This window comes from Cetorhinus maximus, chromosome 18 (genome assembly GCF_964194155.1).
Source record: "Cetorhinus maximus chromosome 18, sCetMax3.hap1.1, whole genome shotgun sequence".
Lineage (NCBI taxonomy): Eukaryota > Metazoa > Chordata > Chondrichthyes > Lamniformes > Cetorhinidae > Cetorhinus > Cetorhinus maximus.
In genome coordinates this window covers 7,406,695-7,431,275 of record NC_135896.1, presented here as the reverse complement: position 1 = coordinate 7,431,275, position 24,581 = coordinate 7,406,695, and the positions used below count along the sequence as shown (strand labels likewise).

General features: G+C 45.9%; 1 protein-coding gene across 6 annotated transcripts in view; it reads left to right on the top strand.

The window, feature by feature from the left end:
- Positions 1-2,759: 2,759 nt before the first annotated feature.
- Positions 2,760-24,581, top strand: part of tdp1 (tyrosyl-DNA phosphodiesterase 1) — a 120,029-nt gene continuing 98,207 nt past the window's right edge. The window contains exons 1-6 of one of the 6 annotated variants that reach the window (XM_078562036.1): positions 2,760-3,116; positions 4,398-5,093; positions 7,557-7,600; positions 8,623-8,678; positions 12,164-12,260; positions 21,084-21,118. In XM_078562036.1, coding sequence (XP_078418162.1) covers positions 4,403-5,093; positions 7,557-7,600; positions 8,623-8,678; positions 12,164-12,260; positions 21,084-21,118 — 923 coding nt within the window. In that variant the 5' untranslated portion in view covers positions 2,760-3,116; positions 4,398-4,402. Of the gene's footprint in view, positions 3,613-4,397; positions 5,094-7,556; positions 7,601-8,622; positions 8,679-12,163; positions 12,261-21,083; positions 21,119-24,581 lie in introns of all 6 variants that reach the window. The other 5 variants (XM_078562035.1, XM_078562034.1, XM_078562033.1 and 2 more) reach the window with 5 other exon arrangements.

Here is a 24,581-nt window from a genome sequence, read left to right as displayed (position 1 = left end):
CGAGGCCCTGTCCTCTGGTTGATGTTAAAGAGCCCATGGGGCTATTTCGTAGAACTTATCGCTAATGTCCTACCCAATGTTTATCCCTCAATCAACATCACAAAAACAGATGATCTGGCCATTATCACTTTGCCGTGCACAAATCAGCTGTCGTGTTTCCTAATTTACAACAGTAACTGTGCTTTAAAAGTGCTTAATTGGCCGTAGAAGCAGTTTGGGATGTCTTGAGTTCATGAAAGGTGCTATAGAAATGCAAACCTTCCTTTAAATCATTTATAAAGAATTAAAGAGTCTGGGGGGGGTATAGAAACACATTTAAACATATGGGGGGAGGGGAGTGCTTCGAAAATATAAATAAAAATAAAGCACTTTTCTCAACTACCAGATATCACAGAATTTTAACAGCATAGAAGGAGGCCATTTGGCCCATTGTGCCTGAACCAGCTCTCGAAATGAGCATTATGACCTAGTGACATTGCCCTGCCTTTTCCCCATACCCCTGCACATTGTTTCTATTTAAATAATCATCTAATTCCCTCTTGAATGCCTCAATTGAACCTGCATCCCACACTTCCAGGCAGTGCATTCATGACCCATAAGACATAGGAGCAGAAGTAGGCCATTCGGCCCATCGAGTCTGCTCCACCGTCCAATGAGATCATGACTGATCTGATAAGCCTATGCCCAAACCACTCGTTGTGTGAAAGAGTTTTTTCTCATGTCACATTTGCTTCTTTTGAAAATCACTTTAAATCTGTGCCCCCTCGTTCTTGATAATTTTATGAACGGGAACAGCTTCTCCCTATCTACTCTGTCCAGCCCCCTCATGATTTTGAGCATTTCTATCAAATCTCCTCTTAGCCTTCTGCTCTCCGAGGAGAACAGTCCCCAATCTATCTGCGTAGCTGAAGTTTCTCATCCCTGGAACCATTCTTGGACCACTTCTGCACTCTCTCCAACATGTTCACATCCTTCCTATAATGTGGCACCCAGAACTCCACACAATACTCCAGCTGAGGACTAACAAGTGTCTTATGTAAATTAAGCATAACCTCCTTGTTATTTACCTATCCACCTTCCTATCTCAGGAGCACTTTACAGCTAATGAAGTAGTTTTTGATGTATAGTGACTGTTGCAATGTAGGAAAAACAGCAGTCAATTTTGCACATTGCAAGTCCCACTGTTAACGACTGGGATGGGAGGAGCATGTGAATTATCAAGCCCCACTTACTCCACAGGCTGTACCATTAATTTAAATGTTTAATTTTCTCACCGAAATGGCTAATTGTGTACCTCTAGTGCCCAGAAGACGCTCTGACCAGGCTTCTTTCAAACACTCAGAATGATTAATTTATTTTTAAAACAAATCTTACTTTAACAAGTCGCAAATATTGGTTAACACACAATTGTAATCGGGAAGTATAACTATCTATCTCTTCCTAAAGAATTCCCCCAACGCACACACACACACAGACACACACACTCTCTCTGCAGAGATGGGCTTTGGAGGATATGCGTTATAAGATAAAGGATAAAGTCCACAGGGTCTCAAAGGTCTGGACCTGGAGTCCTCTCGTGTGCTGGGCCCCGTGGATGCCTGGAAGTTCTCACCACTAGTACAGCTTTGCAGGTCCAAACGTGGACTAGCTACAATCAGTTGAGGGTTCTCTGGCTACAGGTTGATAGCTACACATAATTTTATGAAAGGTAGAGAGAGACAGAGCCAGTCAAGGTAGCTGCCTTTCCTCACCTTATTCTCCAACAAGACTGCCTTCAAAACAAGCAGGTTCACAACTTAAGTTTTTTCCCTCTGCTATGTGATTGCTTTTTTTGTCTCCCAGCTTCATTAATTAAAGTGTTTTGCAGTTCAACACAAACAAACAACTTCTTCTCCTCCTCAAGTACCATATAGGTCAGGTGATTTCTTGGAAAAGGCCTGTGTGTTGACAGTCCCGAGGTGAATTTATGATCTTTTTTTTAAAAAAAAATCCCAGGTTAGCATCCAGATGACCAGATCATGCCAGGTCCTTCCATTTTGTAAAACAAAACTTCAGTCTTGAGAGGCATTATTCTAACACCACAAACAACAAAGTGAGAATGACCAGATTATCAGATTTTGATGCAGGGCTAAATATTGTCAAAGACACTGGCAATAACTCCCTTGTTCTTCAAAGTAGTGTGATGGGATCTTTTACATCCACCAGAGTAGGCAGATGGAGCCTCAGTTTAACTTTTCATTCCAAAAGTTAGCATTTCCACCAGTGCAGCATGCCCTCAACACTGCACTGTCAGCTTTGACCTCTGAAGACCTAGAGTGGGACTTGAATCTGGAACCTTGGTGTTGCCAACTGCAATTAAATTTGTTCCTGGAGGTTTCATCACATGACTTGCCCCCATACTCTGCCATTCATTGGCCAACACATCCACCCTTGTGATGTACTGCTTTCCAATGCAATTTGGAAAGGAAAAAGACTTGATTACCCAATTGGACGATGCTAGGCTCTTGGCAAAACACACATTTCTTTCCTTTTTTCAATATTTTTATATCTGCAAGAGAAATGTTCAAAGAAATTGACAAAAAAAAACAATCTTTTTAAATGTCCCAGTGATTTTTCTCCAGGATTGCGCACAACAGTGTCCTAGAGATTGATCTTCAATTCTTGGAGAATCCAGATCGAGCCAAGAGAGTTGGCAACACTAGCTCAGTGCCACCGAATGAGCCATAGGCTGGATTTCCCCAAGAGCAAGAGATCAAAACAGCAATTTTTTTTGAAACAACCCGGCGGGTCAAATTTCAAATGAGAGAAGCCGGGACCCTGAATATTAATTAGTTGTAAGGTTGCTGGTCGCGTAGATAGAAAGCTGGTGCGAAGGGCAGTAGGACCCGGGGGAGTGAGTGAGTGAGTGCGGGCGGACCGGGCAGTAAGGCTCCCGGGCCGCGTTCTAAAGTGGTCTCGTGCTCCTGGGTCGCGTTCTAAAGTGGTCTCGTGCTCCCGGGCCGCGTTCTAAAATGGGCTCGTGCTCCCGGGCCGCGTTCTAAAGCGGCTTGGATACGTTGTGTCGAGCGGCTGCAGATTAGATACAGTTTCGTTCAAGGTGGCTACAGTAGGTGACGGTAATACCAGACGGTCAAATAAATGCAATTCAACATATAGGAGATCAAACTCCTCTCCCAAGTCTGTATGCACAATGGCTTTTCTCCAATCTTGCTTAGGCATGCACTGCTTTTCTTTTTCTGACCCATTGCGCATCCCAAACGTTATTTTTTCTCTACAACGTGCCATTCAGCGCTGCCTTGCTTTGTCTTGGCTAAGACTGGGGAGGTGGGGAATTGACTGAGGGTCACTGCTGCGTATGTCCAGCCAGGGCCACCCTCTGCCCTCCCAACGGGCAGCACCTATCAGCAGATGAGCTGCCCTGTGAAACCCTACAAACGTCAGGTCAGACTTGAGGAGGGTGTTACTCGTTATGGTTGATGTTGGACTGATGCTCTCTGAGCGAATGCATCCTTGACTGGAGATTTTCCAATTCAAGGCAGTAAAGAGGCTGCCCAGCCAGGGCCTGTCAGTTGTCCAGCGGTGACCTTTCCTGGAGAGAGGGACGCAGAAAAGGTAGGAGAGGGTTATTCCATGGGGTTAGGTTGAATATTGTCCTGCAAGTACTTCAGGGCAACTGTTGTTGATGTATAGGTTTTGGAGAGTACAGCTGGCACTTCCTGCACAACCCCAGGTTGATAATGAGCGGCCTGGTTGGGCGAATAATGAGATTGGATAGGCAGATGGCAATATAGTGGTCATGTCACTGCACTAGTGATCCCAAAGCTCTGGGGACAAGGGTTCAAATCCCACAGCAGCTGGTGGAATATTTAATAAATTGAAAGCTAGTCTCAGATTGTAAAAACACATCTGGCTCACTTATGTCCTTTTAGGGAAGGGAATCTGCCGTCTTTGCCTGGTCTGGCCTACATGTGACTCCGGACCAGGCTGCTAATTTGCAGGGTGACCTGGAGTCGAGCAGGAAGTGACAGCAGTACTCTCCCAAAACCCATACATCAACAACAGGCTGAAATAGCCTAGCAAGACACCCAGTTTAAGGGCAATTAGTGATGGGCAACAAATGCTGGCCTTGCCAGCGATGCCCGCATCCCATGAAAGAATGAGAGAGCTATTTTACCTGTCAGTATTCCTCAACCGCCATATGATTTGGTCATCGTCACATTTGTCGTTTGTGGGATCTTGCTGTGCACAAATTGACTGTTGCATCTCCCACTTTCCAACAGTAACTACTTTTTCAAAAGTACGTGGTTGGCTGGCTGTAAAGGGCTTTGGGACGTGCTGAGGCTGGGAAGGGCGCTGTATAAGTTCAAGACTTTATTTTGTTTTCCCCCCCACCCCAGAGGCCATGTCTGGAGGAGTGAGCAAAGTTCAGAGTCAGCACGGGAGATGGACAGTGTCGAGCAGCGATGAGGAAGATGCTGAGCCTGCTCGACAGACGGGAGGCCCCTTCCTACTTACACAGTCTGTCAGGAAAGACTATGTATCAGATTCAGACGAGACGGTGGTGGATGAAGAAGAATTTGGGGCTGCGGACTCTGGCCAGGGGAGTACCGCTTCCAGCACCCATGGGCCTCTAGGATCTGGTCATTCCAGGGAATCCCCCCCGAGCCCTCGTGCATCCGCAGCGAGGAAAATAGGGCAGGAACCTGCCTCAAACCCGATTAAAACTGAAGCGCCCGACCCCGGCAGGCAGCCCTCCCTTGCGCTCAAACGGCTAAGACCGTCATCTGAATCGGGGTGGGGGGTCTCCAGCAGCGACGAGGAGCCTGACACCAAAGCCGAGGCGCGACAGGTCAAGGAGGAGCTGGTCGACCAGAGGAGCCCAGGTCCGATGAAGAAGAAACAGCGCCCGGAAGGAACGGACCATCATTATCCCTCGGCGAGTTCAGCAGCTGCCTGGTCACCCAAACCGGAGAGCGACGGTGAGACCTTAGACAAGTGGGACGTGCTGGAGAAAGCCAAGTCCTTCGGTTTTTATCTGACCAAAGTCTCTGGCATCCCAGCCAAGGACAACTGTGGAGCACTTCATATAAAAGGTAAGGCATTGGCTGATGCTTTGGAGTGTTTTTGGATCAGAGCTAATTCTCTGGGCCAATTAGCTGAGGCCACTCTCCCATCCTATGTTTAGCTGAGGCGAGAGAAAAACAAGGCATTGTTTGAACTTATATCCTCGATTTTATCAACCACTCCCTCCACTCATGCTGATCTATGGTTCCACTAGCTACGACCGTCTTGGCCTGCAGAGGCATCGGGTAGCAGCCAGTTTGACCAAAGGGAGACACGGCGTGATTTCCCCATCCTGCTCTGGCACTTGGCGGCAGTCACCACCGTGTAGTCTTGAGGGGTAACGATGATTGATATTATTCTGTTTGGTTTTCAGCCATGGCTCAGGTGGTAGCACTCTCACCTCAGAGTCAGAAGGTTTTGGGGTTCAAGTCCCCACTCCAGAGACTTCAGCACAAAATTTAGTCTGATGCACCCAGTGCAGTACTGAGGGAGTGCTGCACTGTCAGAGGTACCGCCTTTAGGATGAGACGTTAAAATGAGGCCCCATCTGCCCTCTCAGTTGGACATGAGATACTCTGTAACTAGATTAGCACAGGAAGGGGAAAAGATTAGAAAGATCTCCTGGTAAGGTTATATGAAGAAAGGTTGGAGGAGGCTCATGTGGAACAGAAACTCAGAAATAAACCCGTTGGGCCAAATGGCTTGTTTCTGTGCTATAGGCTTTATGTAATTATTTTGAAAAAGAGCTGGGGCGTTCTCCCTGATATTCTGGCCAGTATTTATCCTTCAGCCAATATCACTTTTTTAAAAAAAATAAATCTGATAATTGTCACATGTTTGTGGGGTCTTGCTGTGTGTAAATTGGCTGCTGTGTTTCCTACATTCCAACAGTGACTGAGCTTCAAGTGTATTTCATTGGCTGTGAAATGCTTTGGGATACCCTGCAGGGGGAGATGGTGGCAAAGTGGTGATGTCACTGGACTAGGTTGTTGCTCTGGTGTCACGGGTTCAAATCCCACCACGGCAGCTGGTGGAGTTTAAATTAGATTAATAAAATCTGGAATATAAACCTAGTCTCAGTAACGGTGACCATGAAAACTACCATCGATTGTCGTAGTAACCCTTCTGGTTCACTATTGCCCCATAGGGAAGGAAATCGGCCACCCTTACCTGGTCTGGTCTACATGTGACTCCAGACCCACAGCAATGTGGTTGACTCTTAACTGCCCCTCTGAAATGGCCTAGCAAGCCACTCAGTTCAAGGGCAGTTAGGGGATGGGCAACAACGCTCACATCCCATGAAAGAATAAATTAAAAAAGCCACGGAAGACGCTATAAAAATGCCTTTTTCCCCTGCCCCACACTCCCAGACTTAGGCACTGAGCCCAATGGTAGCACATGTATTACTGTCCCGTTTAAGACTGACTGACTGGTGGATGACTGCAGTGTCATCGCTCCCAATCTCCTCAACCCTGCATTCAAGAAACTTGGTCTGTCCATGAATGTTACCAAAACGAAAAACTCCTATATCAACCCACACCTGGCCAGCCACATATTCCACCCCATATTCTCCATGGCAATGTCTTGGCCAATCAGAGTTGACTTGCCGGCCAATCAGAGTTGACTTGCCAACCAATCGTCCCCCCATTTTCTCCTGTAGCATTAGTCATTAATGTAGAGAGGTAATTTAATTACTCAAAAATTCTGCTTTACACATTGCAGCGATTAGCCTGGTGCCCTGCTCACCTTGTGTAGACAAGATTACAAATGTGGTAACTCCTCCCACTTCACCAATAACAACAACAACTTGCAGTTATATAGCATCTTTAAAATGGTAAACTGTAGTCCCAAGGCGTGTCTCAGGAGCGTCATTGAAGAACACTGAGCCGCATAAGAAAATATTCATTCAGCTTGGTCAAAGAAGTCGGTTATGAGGAGCATCTTAAAGGAGAAGAGAGTGACAGAGATGTTTAGAGAGGGAATTCCAGAGCTGGGGGGTGGGGTGGGGTGGGGTGTGGGGGGTGGGGTGGGGTGTGGGGGGTGGGGTGGGGTGGGGTGTGGGGGGTGAAAGCAGCCAATGATGAGTCCCTGAAAAGCCTTTTTTTCGTAGCTAAATTAAAATGGCTCTGGGTGAAGAAAGCGGTAGTTGACTGTAGAGGCCACGTCTTGCTCCAATTTGTGGTCCAGATCCACACACCTGATGCAGCTGAGGTGTTCCCGCTGGGTTTCAGAAAGCAAAGTCATTGATGATTAAAAATTGGAATTCTAATGAATATATTTCAGGGGCGTTGATCAGGAAATAATAATCATCATTTTTGTGCACTTTTACAGTCATTACAGCACAGAAGGAGGCCATTCAGCCCAAGTTTGCAGAACTTTCTAAGTGTGTCTTCATTTTTCTTTGGTCTTATTAATTGCCTCTTTGTTAGACTGTGGCTCAGAGAAGAACCCAAAATGATGCCAAGTTTTTTTTTAAACACTCTTTCTTGCAGATATTTTATCTCCGCTGTTTGGGACGATTAAAGCTTCCGCTCAGGTGAGAAGATTCCTGTCAGGTACAAGTCTCACAACGTGGGGCCAGACTGAGGTCACGCACAACCTGGGAAAAGAAGCTGGGATTGTTTTCGTTAGATCAGAGAAGAATTAAGGGGAGATTTAATAGAGGTGTTCAAAATGATGAATGGTTTTGACAGAATAAGTGATAAGAAACTGTGTCCGGTGGCAGAAAAGTCCGTAACCAGTGGTGCTGGGCAAAAGAACCAGAGGGAGATGTGACGTTATTTTACACAGTGAGTTGCTATGATCTGGAGCACGCTGTCTGAAAGGATGGTGGAAGCAGATTCAATGATGACTTTCGAAAGGGAATTGGATACATTCTAATTGGCTGGCTCTTCCAAAGAGCTGGTACAGGCAAGATGGGCAGAATGGCCTCCCCTGCTGTAAGAACCTGTTTCAGCCAATGGTAATCCTCTGATTAAACAATTTCTGTCCAACATCTGTCTTAAACTTGTCCTTTCCAGTCCTGACCCTGTTGGTCAGCCATGCTGACTTGGCTTAAAGTATCTTCTCTGAGTTCATAAGGTTCCCTTTGATGCAGCTCTTTAAGACAGATGTGCCTGAACTTTACTCCTCGTGGCTCTTCCCTCGCCAACAGCCTCTGACTTTTTTCCTAATGCGTATGTTGGTAACCTCCCAAACCCATGACCCACCACCACCTGGAAGAACAAGGGGAGCAGATAGATGGGAACACCGCCACCTGGAAGTTCCCCTCCAAGCCACTCACCATCCTGACTTGGAAATATGTCACCATTCATTCACTGTCGCTGGGTCAAAATCCTGGAACTCTCTCCCTAACAGCACTGTAGATGTACCTACACCACATGAACTGCAGCGGTTTAAGAAGGCGGCTCACCACCACCTTCTCAAGGGCAATTAAGGGATGGGCAATAAATGCTGGGCCAGCCAGTGACACCCACACACCAAGGACTGCTGCTTTGCAGGAGGACTTGTTTGCTGTTTAAAGAAATAAAACCAATAATGAATGTTTTTCTATTTCAGTTTAATTACTGCATTGATATTCCTTGGTTGGTGAAGCAATACCCAGAAGAATTCAGGTGAGTCTCAATTGCTTCTCTGCTGAAGTAACTAAACTCGTGAAGATTGCAGAGCCCTGTGCTTTTAATTGGGTGCTGTGACTGTGCCAATCACTACAGTGCCCATAAATACTGAACCAGGGTTCATGGAACCCATGCCACCCTTGCACACACCTCGATTGCCTTGTCTGCTATCCCAGTGCTCACTAATCTTTGCCAAGGCACAAGATTTTGTTGCAGTGCGTGATCTTTTTCGACCCAGATCTGCTTGGGGCTGGGCATTTTGACTGCCTTGTGTGCACAACATTGTAGCCCTGCAGTGCAGTACTGAGGGAATGCTGCACTGTCAGGGATGTTGTCTTTGAGAAGAGATGTTAAACCAAGGCCCCATCTGCCTCATCAGGTGGACGTAATGGCATGATTTTGAAGAAGAGCAGGGTAAGTTATCCCTAGTGTTGTGGCCAATACACGGCCATCAATCACAAAAACAGATTATCTGGTCATTATCACATTGCTGTTTGTGGGAGCTTGCTGTGTGCAAATTGGTTGCTGCATTTCCTATATTACAACTGTGACTATTAAAGCATGTCATTGTAAAGTCCTTTGGGATGTCCTGAGGTAGTAGTGCAAGACGCTATATAAATACAAGTCTTCTCATTTTAAATCTTGCAAATAAATATCATAAACTCAGCCAACTTCATTATGACCTTGTCATAAGAATAGGAGCTCCTCCAGCCTGCTTCACTATTCAATAAGATCATGGCTCATCTTCTACCTCAGCTCCACCTTCCGAACTATCCCCCGAATCTCTTAAATCCATAAATGTCCAAAAACCTATGGGTCTGAGCCTTGAATATATTTGCTGAATGAGCATCCACTGCTCTCTGGGGTGGGCAAGTTCGAAGATTCACAACATTCCGAGTGAAGAAATCTCCCCTCATCTCAATCCAAAATGACTGAACCCTTATTCTCAGACTGTGACCCTGTGTTCTAGATTCCCACAGCCAGGGGAAACAGCCACTCAGCATCTACTCTGTCAAGCTTCTTCAAATCTTATATGTTTTAATGAGATATCCTCCCACCCTCTTAAACTCCAGGGAATATAGGCCTAGTCTACTCAATCTATCCCCATAGCATGATCCCCTCATCACAAGACTCAACCTAGTGAACCTTTGTTGCACTCCCTCGAAGGCAAATATATCTTACCTTAGATAAGGAGACAGGAATTGCACACAATACTCTGGTGTGGCCTCATCAAGGCCTGATACAATTGCAGTAAGACTTCTTTACTCTTCGGGCCTCGCTGGCTGGGCCAGCATTTATTGCCCATCCCTACTTGCCCCTTGAGAAGGTGGTGGTGAGCTGCCTTCTTGAACCGCTGCAGTCCATGTGGTGTAGGCACACTCACAGTGCTGTTAGGGAGGGAGATCCAGGATTTTGACCCAGCGACAGTGAAGGAACAGCGATATGTTTCCATGTCGGGATGCTGAATGACTTGGAGGGGAACTTCCAGGTGGTGGTGTGCTGTGTAATATAAACTAACATATCATTTGCTCTCCTAATTATTTGTTGTACCTGTACATTAATTTTCTGGAATTTGAGTACAAGAACACCCAGGTCCCCCTGAAAGCCAAGACTTCCTAGTTCTTACCTTTTAATGTTCTTGCCCAGTCACCCAACCTGTCTCTATCCCTCGTTGTGTTCTCCTCACTACTTACTTTCCAACCTAACTTTGTGTTATCAGCAAACTTGGATGCATTACACTCGGCCCTTCATCTATGTCATTGATATAGATTATAAATAGCTGAGGCCCAATCACTGATCCTTGTGGTAACCCACCAGCTACAGCTTGCCAAATTGAAAGTGATTTGTTTAATCCTGCTGTCTGTTTTCTGTCTGTTAACCAATCCTCAATCTATGCTACTATATTTCTCAATCCCATAAATCCTAATTTAATGAAATTAGCTATTGTCTGGCACCTTATCGAATCCTTTTTGAAAATCCAAATGCACTACATCTACTGGTTCCCCCTTATTTACCCTGCTTCTTACATCCTTAAAACAACAACAGACTTATCAAACAGATTTCTCGTGCATAAATCAATGTTGACTTTGTTTAATCATATCACAATTTTGTAAGTGCCCTGTTATGACATCCCTAATAATAATTTCCAGCATTTTGCTGACAATTGACATTGGGCTAACTGGCCTATTTTTCCCCACTCCCACCTCCCCGGTTTCTCTCTTCCTCCTTTCTTCAATGGCGGGATTATATTTGCTACCTACTAATCCACTGGGATGATACCAAAATCTAGGGAATTTGGAAAGATCAAAACCAATACATCCGCTATCTGTGTAGCTACCTCTTTTAAACACTAGGATGTACAAGAGGTCATCAGAAATAGGAGCAGACATTGGTCATATGGCCCCTCAACCCTGCTCCGTCATTCATAAGGTCATGGCTGATCTGATTGTGAACTTAACTCCACCTTCCTGCCTGCCTTGCATAACCCTTGAGATCAAAAATCTCAGCCTTGAATATATTCAATTGCTCAACCTCCACTGCTCTCTGGAGGAGAGAATTCCCAAAGACTAACGACCCTCTGAGAGAAGAAATTCCTCCTCATCTCTTTGTTAAATGGGAACCCCCTTATTTTGAAACTGTGCCCCCTAGTTCTAGATTCTCCCACGAAGGGAAACATCCCCTCAGCAGGCCGACATGTAGGGGATTTGAAGGCTTATAACCCCATTAATTTCTCCAATTCTATTTCTTTTACCAATATCAATCTTTTGAAGTTCCTCAATCTCACTAGACCTTTGGTTTCCATTAGTTTTTGTATCTTCTAAAGACAGGTACAAAGTATTCATTTGATGTCTCTGCCGTTTCCTTATTCCCCATTATAATTTCCCCTGTCTCTGCCTCAGGAAGTTTTGATTTCACTTATCCCTTCGTTTTTACCTACCTAGAGAGGCTTTTTTGACTTATGCCTCTTGGCAGTAATTGCTATCCTCATCGATAGACACAAGCTGATGGGGGTGGGGGGGGCGGGGAGCGGGGAGGCGGGGGGTTCATGTTGAAGAGCAGTGTTGTGATGTCGAAATGCAGCATCAGTTGGCACACAGCAAGCTCCCACAAACAGCAATGAGATGATGGCCAGATAATCTGTTTCAGTGATGTTGGTTGAGGGATAAATATTGGCCAGGGGGGAATGGCCCTGCTCTTCTTCGAAATAGTGCCGTGGGATCTTTTACATCCACCTGAGAGGACCTTGGATCAGAAACACATTAGCTCTGTCAGTGCTGCACTCCCTCTGTTCTACCCTGGGAGTGTTAGCCTAGATTTTTAAACTCAAGTCTCTGGAGTGGGACTTGAGCCCACAACCTGCTGACTCAGAGATGGGAGCGTGTTGCCCATTGAACCGTGGCTGGAACTGTAGAAGAGTAAAAAGTCAAGAAGCAGGAAAACTCAGTTCATCAATCTTCACTCTCCCAATTGCTGAATTTCAGGACAAAGCCTTTACTGATTGTTCACGGTGAGCAGCGTCAGTCTAAAGCAGAACTACACGGGGATGCACATCCATATCCCAACGTCCGTCTCTGCCAGGTAAGGGAGAAACTGAATGTACAGCAGGATGGGCAACCCATATATTCTATAGAGTGAAGTCAGGGAGTCCTCTGCTTCCTATAGTTTACTACATATTCTATAGGGTTAGGTCAGAAAGTTCTTTGCATCCTATAGTTTAGTATACACACTATATAGTGAAGTCAGAGAGTCCTTTGTACTGTATCGTTTAGCATATTCTGTCAACAATGATATTTGTTTTGCACCTTTAACATGGTTACACGTCTCAAGGTGCTTAAATATGACACCCAGCCATGTTGGGAGATATTAGGGCAGACGACAAAAACGTTGGTCACAGAGGAAGGTTTTAAGGAACGTCGTAAAGGAGGAGAGACGTAGAGAGGTTTAGGGAGAGAATTCCGGAGCTTGGGGCCCAGGCAGTTGAAGGCTTGGCCACCAATGGTGGGGTGATTAAAATCAGGACGTTTAGGAGACCAGAATTGGAAGAGCGCAGAGATCTCGGGGGGGGTTGTAGGGGCTGGAGGAGATTGCAGAGATGGGGGAGGGGAGGAGAGGGACGGGGTGCGGAAAGGCCATGGGGGAATTTGAAAACGAGGATGAGAATTTTAAAGCTGATGTGATGATGGACCAGGAGTCAGTTTAGGTCAGCGAGCACAGAAGTGACAGGTGAACGGGATCCGGCATCAGTTCTCAGTGTAATAAGAGAATAGTGCTTCCAATTACCGAATACCTGAAAGTGATGAGGGATTACAGCTTCAATATTAGCTTTGTTCAGTAATAATAATGCTGCCCCTTTCAGCTATCCAAATGTATCTCAGTTGTATTTGCACAGACACAGCTGCTGTGGGCAGTGGGGTCTGCGTTCCATTTGCTTTGTCCCACGGCCTTGTCTTCTTGAGCTGCTGCTATTACTGTGAACCTGGACCCCATAAATCCCTTAACTCTTCCACATCTTCCCGTCTTCCTCCATTCAGGGTAGAATTATTTCTTTTAACCTCGAACGAAATGCAACACCCGACACTGACATTGAATTCCTTCAGACGCTGGGTAGTACAAAGCTTAAATATTGCTGATAAGAGAGAAAATGTTGTTGTCCTACACTCATCAGGGCAAATGCAAGAATGCCAAATTTCAAATGCTCACAACAATATAAATGGAGAAAGGATCATTATGATCACAGTATAAATGATCATTGCAGTATAAATTGTGATCATTCGAAATTTGACATTCTTGTGTTTGTCCTACTGAGTGTAAGATGAGAAACTTTGGAAACGTGTCTCTCTTTTCACCAATGTTCTGTCACCTCTGCCTATTCCGCCATCACGTCACTGCCTCCTTGGGCTCTTGTAATTATTTGCCATTCCTCCTATGTAGATACTGCGCTCTCTAGACATATATTCGATTTATTGCTGTGCAGAGTGAACAGAAATGGTCACAGAACAGAACCCTGTGAAACTCCTCTACGTCGTACTAACGACCCTACAAAATGACCTTTAACTCCTATTCATAAGAACAGGAGGAGGCCATTCAGCCCCTCAAGCCTATTCCAACATTCAGTATGATCATGGTCTGCGATCTAACTCCATCTACCTGCCTTTGCCTAATATCCCTTAATACCTTTGAATAACACAAATCTAACAATCTCAGTTTTAAAATTAAGAATTGATCTATAGCATCAATTGCCATTTGCGGAAGAAAATTCCAAACTTCTACCAGCCTTTGAGTGAAGAAGTGTTTCCTAATTTCACTCGTGTAATTTTTAGACTCTGCCCCCTAGTTCCAGACTCCCCAGCAGAAATACTTTCTCCCAATCTAATCTATCCGCTTTCCATTCTGACCAGCCTTCAACTCAGTTTTTCACGCTCTTTCTAATTTAATATCCCTAATCATCTACTTAGGAGCAGGCGTTCGGCCATTCTATAAGATTATGGCTGATTTGTACCTGAACCCCAACCATTGTTCCCTATCCCTTGGCACCTCGCCCAACAACTATCCATTCCTCTCCCTCCTAAATTAAATTAATAACGAGCTGATTCTCTCGCTTGGGACTTCCCTTGCCAAAGAAAGGAGTTCCCAGTATCTACCCGATCCAGTCCCTTTATAATTTCCAGTACTCTTGATTAGATCGCATCTCACCCTTCTAAACTGAAGGGAACATGAGGCATGTTTGTGCAACCTGTGTTTTAAACCGGTGTTTAACTCTTGTGAACCTGCACTGTACTCCTTGAAAGGCACCAAGTCCAAAACTGAATGCAACACTCCAAATGGAGTCTGAGCCAGGTTCTGTAGAACTTTCTCCTCTTTTGTGCTCCAACCCTTCGAGATAAAGGGCAATGCCCATTAATAATTTTGATTATCTTTTAGGTTTATCACAGAATAACAGTGCAGAAGAGGCCCTTCGGCCTATCGAGTCTGCACCGACACGTGAGAAACACCTGACCTATCTACCTAATCCCATTATCAGCACTTGGCCCATAGCCTTGAATGTTATGACGTGCCAAGTGCTCATCCAAGTACTTAAAAAGGATGTGAGGCAACCCGCCTCCACCACCCTCCCAGGCAGTGCATTCCAGACCATCACCACCCTCTGGGTAAAAACGTTTTTCCTCACATCCCCCCTAAACCGCCTGCCCCTCATCTTGAACTTATGCCCCCTTGTGACTGACCCTTCAACTAAGGGGAACAGCTGCTCCCTATCTACCCTGTCCATGCCCCTCATAATCTTGTACACTTCGATCAAGTCACCCCTAGGTCTTCTCTGCTCCAACGAAAACAACCCAAGTCTATCCAACCTCTCTTCATAACTTAAATGTTTCATCCCAGGCAACATCCTGGTGAATCTCCTCTGCACCCCCTCCAGTGCAATCACATCCTTCCTATAATGTGGCGACCAGAACTGCACAAAGTACTCCAGCTGTGGCCTCACCAAGGTTCTATACAACTCCAACATGACCTCCCTACTTTTGTAATCTATACCTCGATTGATAAAGGCAAGTGTCCCATATGCCACTTTCACCACCCCACTAACATGCCTCTCCGCCTTCAGAGATCTATGGACACACACGCCAAGGTCCCTTTGTTCCTCAGAACTTCCAAGTGCCATGTCGTTCATTGAATACTTCCTTGTCAAATGAGTCCTTCCAAAATGTATTACCTCACACTTATCTGCCCATTTGACCATCCCGTCTATATCTTCCTGTAGCTCAAGACACTCAACCTCACTGTTAACCACCTGGTCAATCTTTGTGTCATCCGCAAACTTACTAATCCTACCCCCCACATAGTCATCTATGTCGTTTATATAAATGACAAATAATAGGGGACCGAGCACAGATCCCTGTGGTACGCCACTGGACACTGGCTTCCAGTCACTAAAGCGTCCTTCTGTCATCACCCTCTGCCTCCTACAACTAAGCCAATTTTGAATCCACCTTATCAAATTACCCTGTATCCCATGTGCATTTGCCTTCTTTATAAGTCTCCCATGTGGGACCTTGTCAAAGGCTTTGCTGAAATTCATATAAACTACATCAACTGCACTGCCCTCATCTACACACCTAGTCACCTCCTCAAAAAATTCAAATTTGTTAGGCATGACCTCCCTCTGACAAAGCCATGCTGACTATCCCTGATCAAACCTTGCCTCTCCAAGTGGAAATAGATTCTCTCCTTCAGAACTTTCTCCAATAGTTTCCCTACCACTGACGTGAGACTCACTGGCCTATAGTTCCCTGGCTTATCTCTACAACCCTTCTTAAATAACGGAGCCACATTAGCTGTTCTCCAGTCCTCTGGCACCTCCCCCGTGGCCAGAGAAGAATTAAAAATTTGGGTCAGAGCCCCTGCGATCTCCTCCCTTGCCTCCCTCAGCAGTCTGGGACACAAATCATCTGGACCTGGAGATTTGTCCACTTTTAAGCCTGCCAACACCTCCAATACCTTGTCACTCCCTATATCAATTTGCTTAAGGACCTCACATTCTCTCTCCCTGAGCTCGATACCTTCATCCACATTCTCTTGGGTGAAGACGGACGTGAAGTATTCATTCAACACTCTAGTGATGTCCTTTGGCTCCACCCATAGATTTCCCCCTTTGGTCCCTTATAAGGTTCATTTGACTGATACCTGGGATGGGGGTGTGGGGCATGGGGGAGTGGGTGGTGTTTATCTTAGGAGGAAAGGTTGGACAGACTGGGCCTGTATCCGTTGGAGTTTAGAAAATTGAGCGAGGATCTTATTGAAACACATGAGGTCCTGAGGGGACTTGACGGTGTGGACGCTGAGAGGGTGTTTCCCCTTGTGGGACAGACTGGAACCTGGGGACACAGTTTAAAAATAAAGGGTCTCCCATTTAAGGTGGAGTTTAGAAGAGATTTTTTCTGTGAAGGCTGTGAGCCTGTGGAACTCTCTTCCTCAGAGAGCGGTGGAGGCTGGGTCAACGGATATTTTTAAGGTAGATAGATTCTTGACTGACAAGGGAGTCGAAGGTTATTGGGGGGTAAGCGGAAAGTGGAGCTGAGGCCACAATTAGATCTTAGTGAATGGCGGAGCAGGCTCGAGGGGCCGAGTGGCCACCCCCTGCTCCTAATTCATATATTTGGGTGTTTGAACCTGTGCACTATCTTTTAGTAACTTCTGTACATGAAGACTCGAATCCCTTTGCTCCTTCACAGCCACTAGTGCGTCACTATTAACAAAATATTCTGATTTACCTTTCTTAAGACCTCCTGTTATCCCCCATATTTGCTTCGGTTTTGTGCACTTGCTTCATCCTCCTCGCTCTCTCTTTGTAATTTCCTTCTTCCATCTCCACAACTTCCCTCTGCCTCCTAGGTGTTACCTAAAAACGTGAATTTACAACTCTCAAATCCTTCATCAAAGTCATCAATGTACAAGTCCACCAAACCAAGGAGAACACCACTTGTCACGTTCCACCAACCAGAGTAATTTTCTTTTATCCCCACTCTCCATCCCCTGCGTCCAAACCAATTGTTGACTTTTTAAAATTCATTTACGGGATGTGGGCATCACTGACTAGGCCAACATTTGTTGCCCATCTCTAGTTGCCCTTGAGAAGGTGGTGATGAGTTGCCTTCTTGAACCGCTGCAGTCCATGTGGTGTAGGTACACCCACAGTGCTGTTAGAGAGGGAGTTCCAGGATTTTGACCCAGCGGCAGTGCAGGAATGGCGATATATTTCCAAGTCAGGATGGTGAGTGGCTTGGAGGGGAACTTCCAGATGGTGGTGTTCCCATGTGTCTGCTGTCCTTGTCCTTTTAGATTATAGAGGTCACAGGTTTGTAAGTTGCTGTCGAAGGTGCCTTGGTGAATTGCTACAATGCATCATGTGTGGTGGTGGTGGAGGAAGTGTCACAAAATTATTTCTGATAATCTCTGGTGGGGAAATTTATTGAGTGCCTTCTGAAAGGTCCATCAGAGTAACCCTATCCATCAGGGTGAAGCACAGTCTTCCTTTCTGAATATCTGTATATGTCCTCTAGAGGGCACTGTTACCTGCCTGTGAGTGCCACTCACTGAATGTCAGGTTTACAGCAATGCTATTAATTTCTGTAGTAACATGGATTTAAGCAACAAACGCATTCTTATTTGCAGAATCTTTTTGCATTTAAAGGGTTTAATTCACCGAAACAGACTTAGCGTTTGCAGGCAATTCCAGTGTTCTGACCAGCCTGTCACTATCCTCTGTAAACTGGAACTCCTGAGCTCTGCTGCCCCTATCCTAACTCGTACCAACTCCTGTTTACCTGTCATCCCTGTGCTCCCAAACTGACAATGTCTTGATTTTTAAAATTCTCTTCTTTCTGTTTTAAGCCCTCCATGGCCTCGCCCCCCTTTCCTACGTCTGCAATCTCTTCCAGCCCTACAACCCCCCGAGATACCTGCAATTCTGGCTCCTTGCATGTTGAGGGGAACGCAGAGTGTGGGAGAATGTGAGGGTGAATTGGAGGGAGTGGGGCAATTCGAGACTCCCTCGTATTTAGGGCTTATCAGATGGACAGAAGTGCGCTGAGTGACTCTGTACGCTCCGACACGTCCTGGTGTGTAGAATTTTCTCCCTCACTTCAAGCTCCCAGTGGAATCACATCATTGCTCAGTCAGTGTGTTGGGTCTCTGACATGAAGGCTCAGAGAACCACACTGCATTAGAGAGTTTTGAGAGCGTGGATTCCAAACCAGCCAGTGCAAAGTACCGATTCTGTGTTAGTTTCCGCTGGTATACCTTGACTGAGTAGTTGGGAGGGAAGATTTCTTCTTGCCACGTATCAATTACACCTTAAATATAATGGATTAATCTCCTCTCTCGTGATGTCTTAGTTATACACCTTAAACATGCCAGGATAGTCCCCTCATGTGGTAAATGGCCTGATGATCTGTTGGGAGGAAGTGACCATAATAAGATAGAATTTACCCTGCAATTTGAGAGGAAAAAGCTGGAATCAGATGTAACGGTATTACAGATGAATAAATGCAACTACAGAGGCATGAGGGAGGAGGTGGCCAGAATTGACTGGGAGATGAGCCTAGCAGGAAAGACAGTGGAACAGCAATGGCAGGAGTTTCTGGGAGTAATTTGGGAGACACAGCAAAAATTCATCCCTAGGAAGAAGAAGCATACTAAAGGGAGGACGAGGCAACCATGGCTGACAAGGGAAGTCAGGGACAGCATAAAAGCTAAAGAGAAAGCATACAATGCGGCGAAGAGCAGTGGGAAACCAGGGGATTGGGAAGCCTACAAAGACCAACAGAGGACAACTAAAAAAGAAATAAGGAGGGAGAAGATTAAATATGAGGGTAAACTAGCCATTAATATAAAAGAAGATTGCAAGAGTTTTTTTAGATATATAAAGGGTAAGAGAGAGGCAAAAGTGGGCCACTGGAAAATGACGCTGGAGAAGTAGTAGTGGGGAACAAAGAAATGGTGGAGGAACTGAATAGGTACTTTGCGTCAGTCTTCACAGTAGAAAACACGAGTAACATCCCCAAAGTTCAAGAGAGTCGGGGGGCAGAGGTGAGTATGGTGGCCATTACCAAGGAGAAGGTGCTAGGAAAACTGAAAGGTCTGAAGGTGGATAAATCACCTGGACCAGATGGATTACACCCCAGAGTTCTGAAGGAGATAGCTGAAGAGATAGTGGAGGTGTTAGTGGTGATCTTTCAGGAATCACTGGAGTCAGGGAGGGTCCCAGAGGACTGGAAAATCGCAATTGTAACCCCCCCGTTTAAGAAGGGAGTGAGGCAAAAGACAGGAAATTACAGGCCGATTAGCCTGACCTCAGTCGTTGGTAAGATTTTAGAGTCCATTATTAAGGATGAGATTTCAGAATACTTGGAAGTGCATGATAAAATCGGGCAAAGTCAGCATGGTTTCATCAAGGGGAGGTCATGCCTGACAAATCTGTTAGAATTCTTTGAGGAGCTAACGAGTATGTTAGACAAAGGAGAGCCAATGGATGTTATCTACTTGGACTTCCAGAAGGCCTTTGACAAGGAGGCTACTCAGTAAGATAAGAGCCCATGGTGTTAGAGGCAAGGTACTAGCATGGATAGAAGATTGGCTGTCTGGCAGGAGGCAGAGAGTGGGGATAAGGGGGTCCTTCTCAGGATGGCGGCCGGTGACTAGTGAGTTCTGCAGGGGTCAGTGTTGGGACCACAACTTTTCACTTTATACATTAATGATCTAGATGAAGGAACTGAGGGCATCCTGGCTAAGTTTGCAGATGATACAAAGATAGGTGGAGGGGCAGGTAGTATTGAGGAGGCGGGGAGGCTGCAGAAGGATTTGGACAGGTTAGGAGAATGGGCAAAGAAGTGGCAGATGGAATACAACGTGGGTAAGTGTGAGGTCATGCACTTAGGTAGGAAGAATAGAGGCATAGACTATTTTCTAAATGGGGAGAGAATTCAGAAATCTGGAATGCAAAGGGACTTGTGAGTCCTAGTCCAGGATTCTCTTAAGGTTAACTTGCAGGTGGAGTCGGTAGTTAGGAAGGCAAACGCAATGTTGGCATTTATTTTGAGAGGACTAGAATATAAAAGCAGGGATGTGCTGCTGAGGCTTTATAAGGCTCTGGTCAGACCACATTTAGAATATTGTGAGCAATTTTGGGCCCCGTATCTCAGGAAGGATGTTCTGGCCCTGGAGAGGGTCCAGAGGAGGTTCACGAGAATGATCCCAGGAATGAAAGGCTTAACATATGATGAACGTTTGAGGACTCTAGGTCTATACTGGATGGAGTTTAGAAGGATGAGGGGGGATCTGATTGAAACTTCCAGAATACTGAAAGGCCTGGATAGAGTGGCCGTGGGGAAGATGTTTCCATTAGTAGGAGAGACTAGGACCCGAGGGCACAACCTCAGAGTAAAGGGAAGACCTTTTAGAACAGAGATGAGGAGAAACTTCTTTAGCCAGAGAGTGGTAAATCTATGGAATTCATTGCCACAGAAGGCTGTGGAGGCCAGGTCATTGAGTGTATTTAAGAGCGATATAGATAGGTTCTTGATTGGTAAGGGGATCAAAGGTTACGGGGTGAAAACAGGAGAATGGGGTTGAGAAACTTATCAGCCATGATTGAATGGCGGAGCAGACTCGATGGGCCGAATGGCCTAATTTCTGCTCCTATGTCTGATGGTCTTACGGTTGAAGGTTAACTGTTAGAATGCCTGATGGGCAAATGATCCCAAGACAGGAACTGTAACAGCTTGGTAAAGTAAGAGGGCCTATTTTTGCACATCTTTCAGATAATAGCTCTCAGGTTATTGTGTTGTACTTTGTTCATCAATAATTTGATACATTTGCAAAGGAGCCTATTTTTAATGTTTCCAGGCCAAGTTGGAGATTGCCTATGGAACACATCACACGTAAGTAGATGACTTTTGTTTCTATGTAATGCAAAATGGCATTGGGGGTAATAGTTACCATAGCGATGTGCTTTAACTTATCAGTAGTGATAGATCAATCCCATATTGTGAGCGTGTGATCAGACAGTGGGTCCCTCCATTGTAAAGAACATAACGTACAAAATGGAAGCAGGAGTAGACCATACGGCCCTTGGAGCTTGCAGTGCCTTTCGACAACATCGTGGCTGATCAACTACCTCAACTGCAGGATTCCACCTTTTCCTGTGATTCCCTGAGTGCCCAACAATCTGTTGATCTCAGTTTTGAATATACTCAATGACTGAGGACCCCACAGCCTTCCTCGGGTAAAGAATTTCGAAGATTCACAACCCTCTGCGTGAAGAAATTGCTCATCTTACTCCAAACTGGGTCGGCCTGAGACCCTGACCCCTGATCCTAGACTCTCCGACCAGGCAAAACAGCCTCTCGGCACGTACCCTGTCAACGTTCTCATTCTTCTCAGCTCCGGAGACTGTAGGCCCAATTTTACTCCGGTAAACACCATCTTCACCACCCCACTGCCCAAAGTAATAGCTGTCCACAAAAGGGCAGGAAATTCAAATCGGCTTCACAACAAAATGGTGAAAACCCGAAGCGGGGACCTGAGAGGCAAATTTATTAGGAGGCCATTGGGCTCTTTGACTTTTGAGAAGAGGAGCTGTAGGTTTTCCTACAGATCGATGAGCTAAAAATGGACCTCCTTCATTTCACCTTGCTGTCAGCAACAGCTTGCATTTATATAGCACCTTTGATGTAGCCGAACACTTCACCGGAGCAATAGCGAACAGAAATATCAAACTGAAAGCAAGCATGCAGGTGCAGCAAGCAGTTAGGAAGGCGAATGGTATGTTGGCCTTCATTGCGAGAGAACTTTAGTACAGGAGCAAGGATGTCTTACTGCTGCTGTATGGGGCCTTGGTGAGACCACACCTGGAGTAGTATGTGCAGTTTTGTTTCCTTACCTGAGAAAGGATATACTTGCCATAGAGGGAGTGCAGCGAAGGTTCACCAGACTGATTCCTGGGATGGCAGGATAGTCGTATGAGGAGAGATTGGGCCGACTAGGACTATATCCGCTGGAGTTTGGAAGAATGAGAGGGAATCTCATTGAAACGTGTAAAATTCTGACAGGGTGGGACAGACAGGATGCAGGGATGATGTTTCCTCTGGCTGGCGGTGGGAGGGAGGTTCTAGAACAAGGCGTCACAGTCTCAGAATACGAGGTAAGGCCATTTAGGACTGAGATGAGAAACTTCTTCACTCAGAGGGTGGTGAACCTGTGGAATTCTCTACCACAGTGGGCTGTGGAGGCCAACCCACTGAATATATTTAAGAAGGAAGTAGATAGGTTTTTAGACTCTAAAGGCATAAGGAGTATGGGGAGAGAGCGGGAGTACGACGTTGAGATAGAGGATCAGCCATGATCATATCGAATGACGGAGCAGGCTCGAAGGGCTGAATGCTATACCCCTGCTCCCGTTTTCTATGTTCCTAATTTAACACTGAGCCACATAAAGGGATATCAGCTCGGATGACCCACAATTTGGTCAAAGGGATAGATTTTAAGGAGCGCCTTAAAGGAGGAAAGGGAGCAGAAGAGGTTTAGAGAGGGAATTCCAGAGTTTAGGCCCAGGCACCTGTAGGTATGAGCACCAGTAATGGGGTGATGAAAATCAGGGTTGTACAGGAGGCCAGAATTGGAGGAAAGCAGAGATCATGCAGGGTTGTCGGGATGGAGGAGGTTACAGAGATTGGGGGCTGGTGGAGGTGAGGTATTTGAAAGCAGGGATAATTTCAAAATGGAGCTGTTGCTGGACTGGGAACCAACGTAGGACAGAGAGCACAAGGGTGATGGGTGAACAGAACTTAGTGTGAGTCAGGAAATGGGCAGCGGAGTTATGGCTGAGCTCTTTAGGGAGGATGGCTGGGAGAATGTTGGAACAATCAAAGCTTGTCAGCCTCAATCCCGTTAAACACCTGCAACACTCACTCGTTCTTCCTCAGGATCACGAAACTGTGGAATGCCCCCAAGCAAAGTCTGGCATTTGTTTTGGTCCCTAGTTTCGATTAATGTATAAATCTTGGTGGGGTGGGGTTGGGGGGGAGCAGCGGCAAGTGGGAAGGGGTGCAGTGGAGCAGGTGGTGGCTCTGTTACAGTTCAGATGCTGGCACATGCTTTAAAAGAAAAGATTTGCATTTATATAGCGCCTTTCCCAATTTCTGGATGTCCCAAAGTGTTTTACAGCCCAGTGAAGTACTTTTGAAGTGTGGTCACTTGTTGTAGGGAAATACGTCAGCCAATTTGCACACAGCAAGCTCCCACAGACAGCAGTGTGATAACATCCAGGCAACTTGTCTTCAGTGTTGCTGGTTGAGGGATAAGTATTGGCCAGAGACCCAGGAAGAACTCCCTGCTCTTCTTTGGAATCATGCCATGGTATCCACATGGGAGGACGATCATCTGAAATATGGCACCTCGGACACTGCAGCCACTCCCTCAGTACTGCACTGGAAATGTCAGTAGAGCAATGGTGAGCAGGTGCTCCAGAGTTATACTGCCAGCTCCGCACACCCATCTGGCTATGGAAAGATTTTTGGACACCAGCATCCAAGTGTTGATTACTGTTTTAAGATTGGGAACACTTGTCTGCTCTCTAACATTAAATAGGATGAAAATAGAAGTTTTATTGAGATTCAGCCGATGGCAATGCCGCTGGTGTGATGCTGCCCCCCAGCCCCCGGTGGTGGTCTCACATCACTTGCTTGCAGGGTTTTCACAAAATTAGTTCTGAGGGTGTGGGCATCGCTGGCTAGGCCAGCACCTATTGCCCATCCCTAATTGTCCCTTGAGAAGGTGGTGGTGAGCCACCGCTTTGAACCGCTGCAGTCCATGTGGTGTAGGTACACCCACGGCGCTGTTAGGGAGAGAGCTCCAGGATTTTGACCCAGCGACAGTGAAGGAACGGCGATATATTTCCAATTCAGGATGGTGGGCGACTTGGAGGGGTACTTCCAGGTGGTGGTGTTCCCATGTGCCCTAGATGGCAGTGATTGTGGGTTTGGAAGGTGCTGTCTAAGGAAGCTTGGTGATCTTGTAGATACTGCTGCTACTGCGGGTGGAGGGAATGTAAGTTCCGTTAATGATCCTACTGTAAAGGGTTAGAGATGGTAAGTGAAAGGTAGCAGAAGATGCAGGTTGCATGCGGTTATTTTGCTGTCATAACACAGTCATTAATCCATTGAGTAGATAATGGCTCTGTTGAAATAAGAGACTGTGTAATTTCATGTGAGAATATTACTGTTGGCAAACGAATATGACAATCACTTCACATCCAAAGTGGCTCTTTTCTAACTTGATGAAGACGCACTCGGAATACAGATATCACTTCGGCTCACCTGAACTGCGTGACAAATTCCAAAGAGT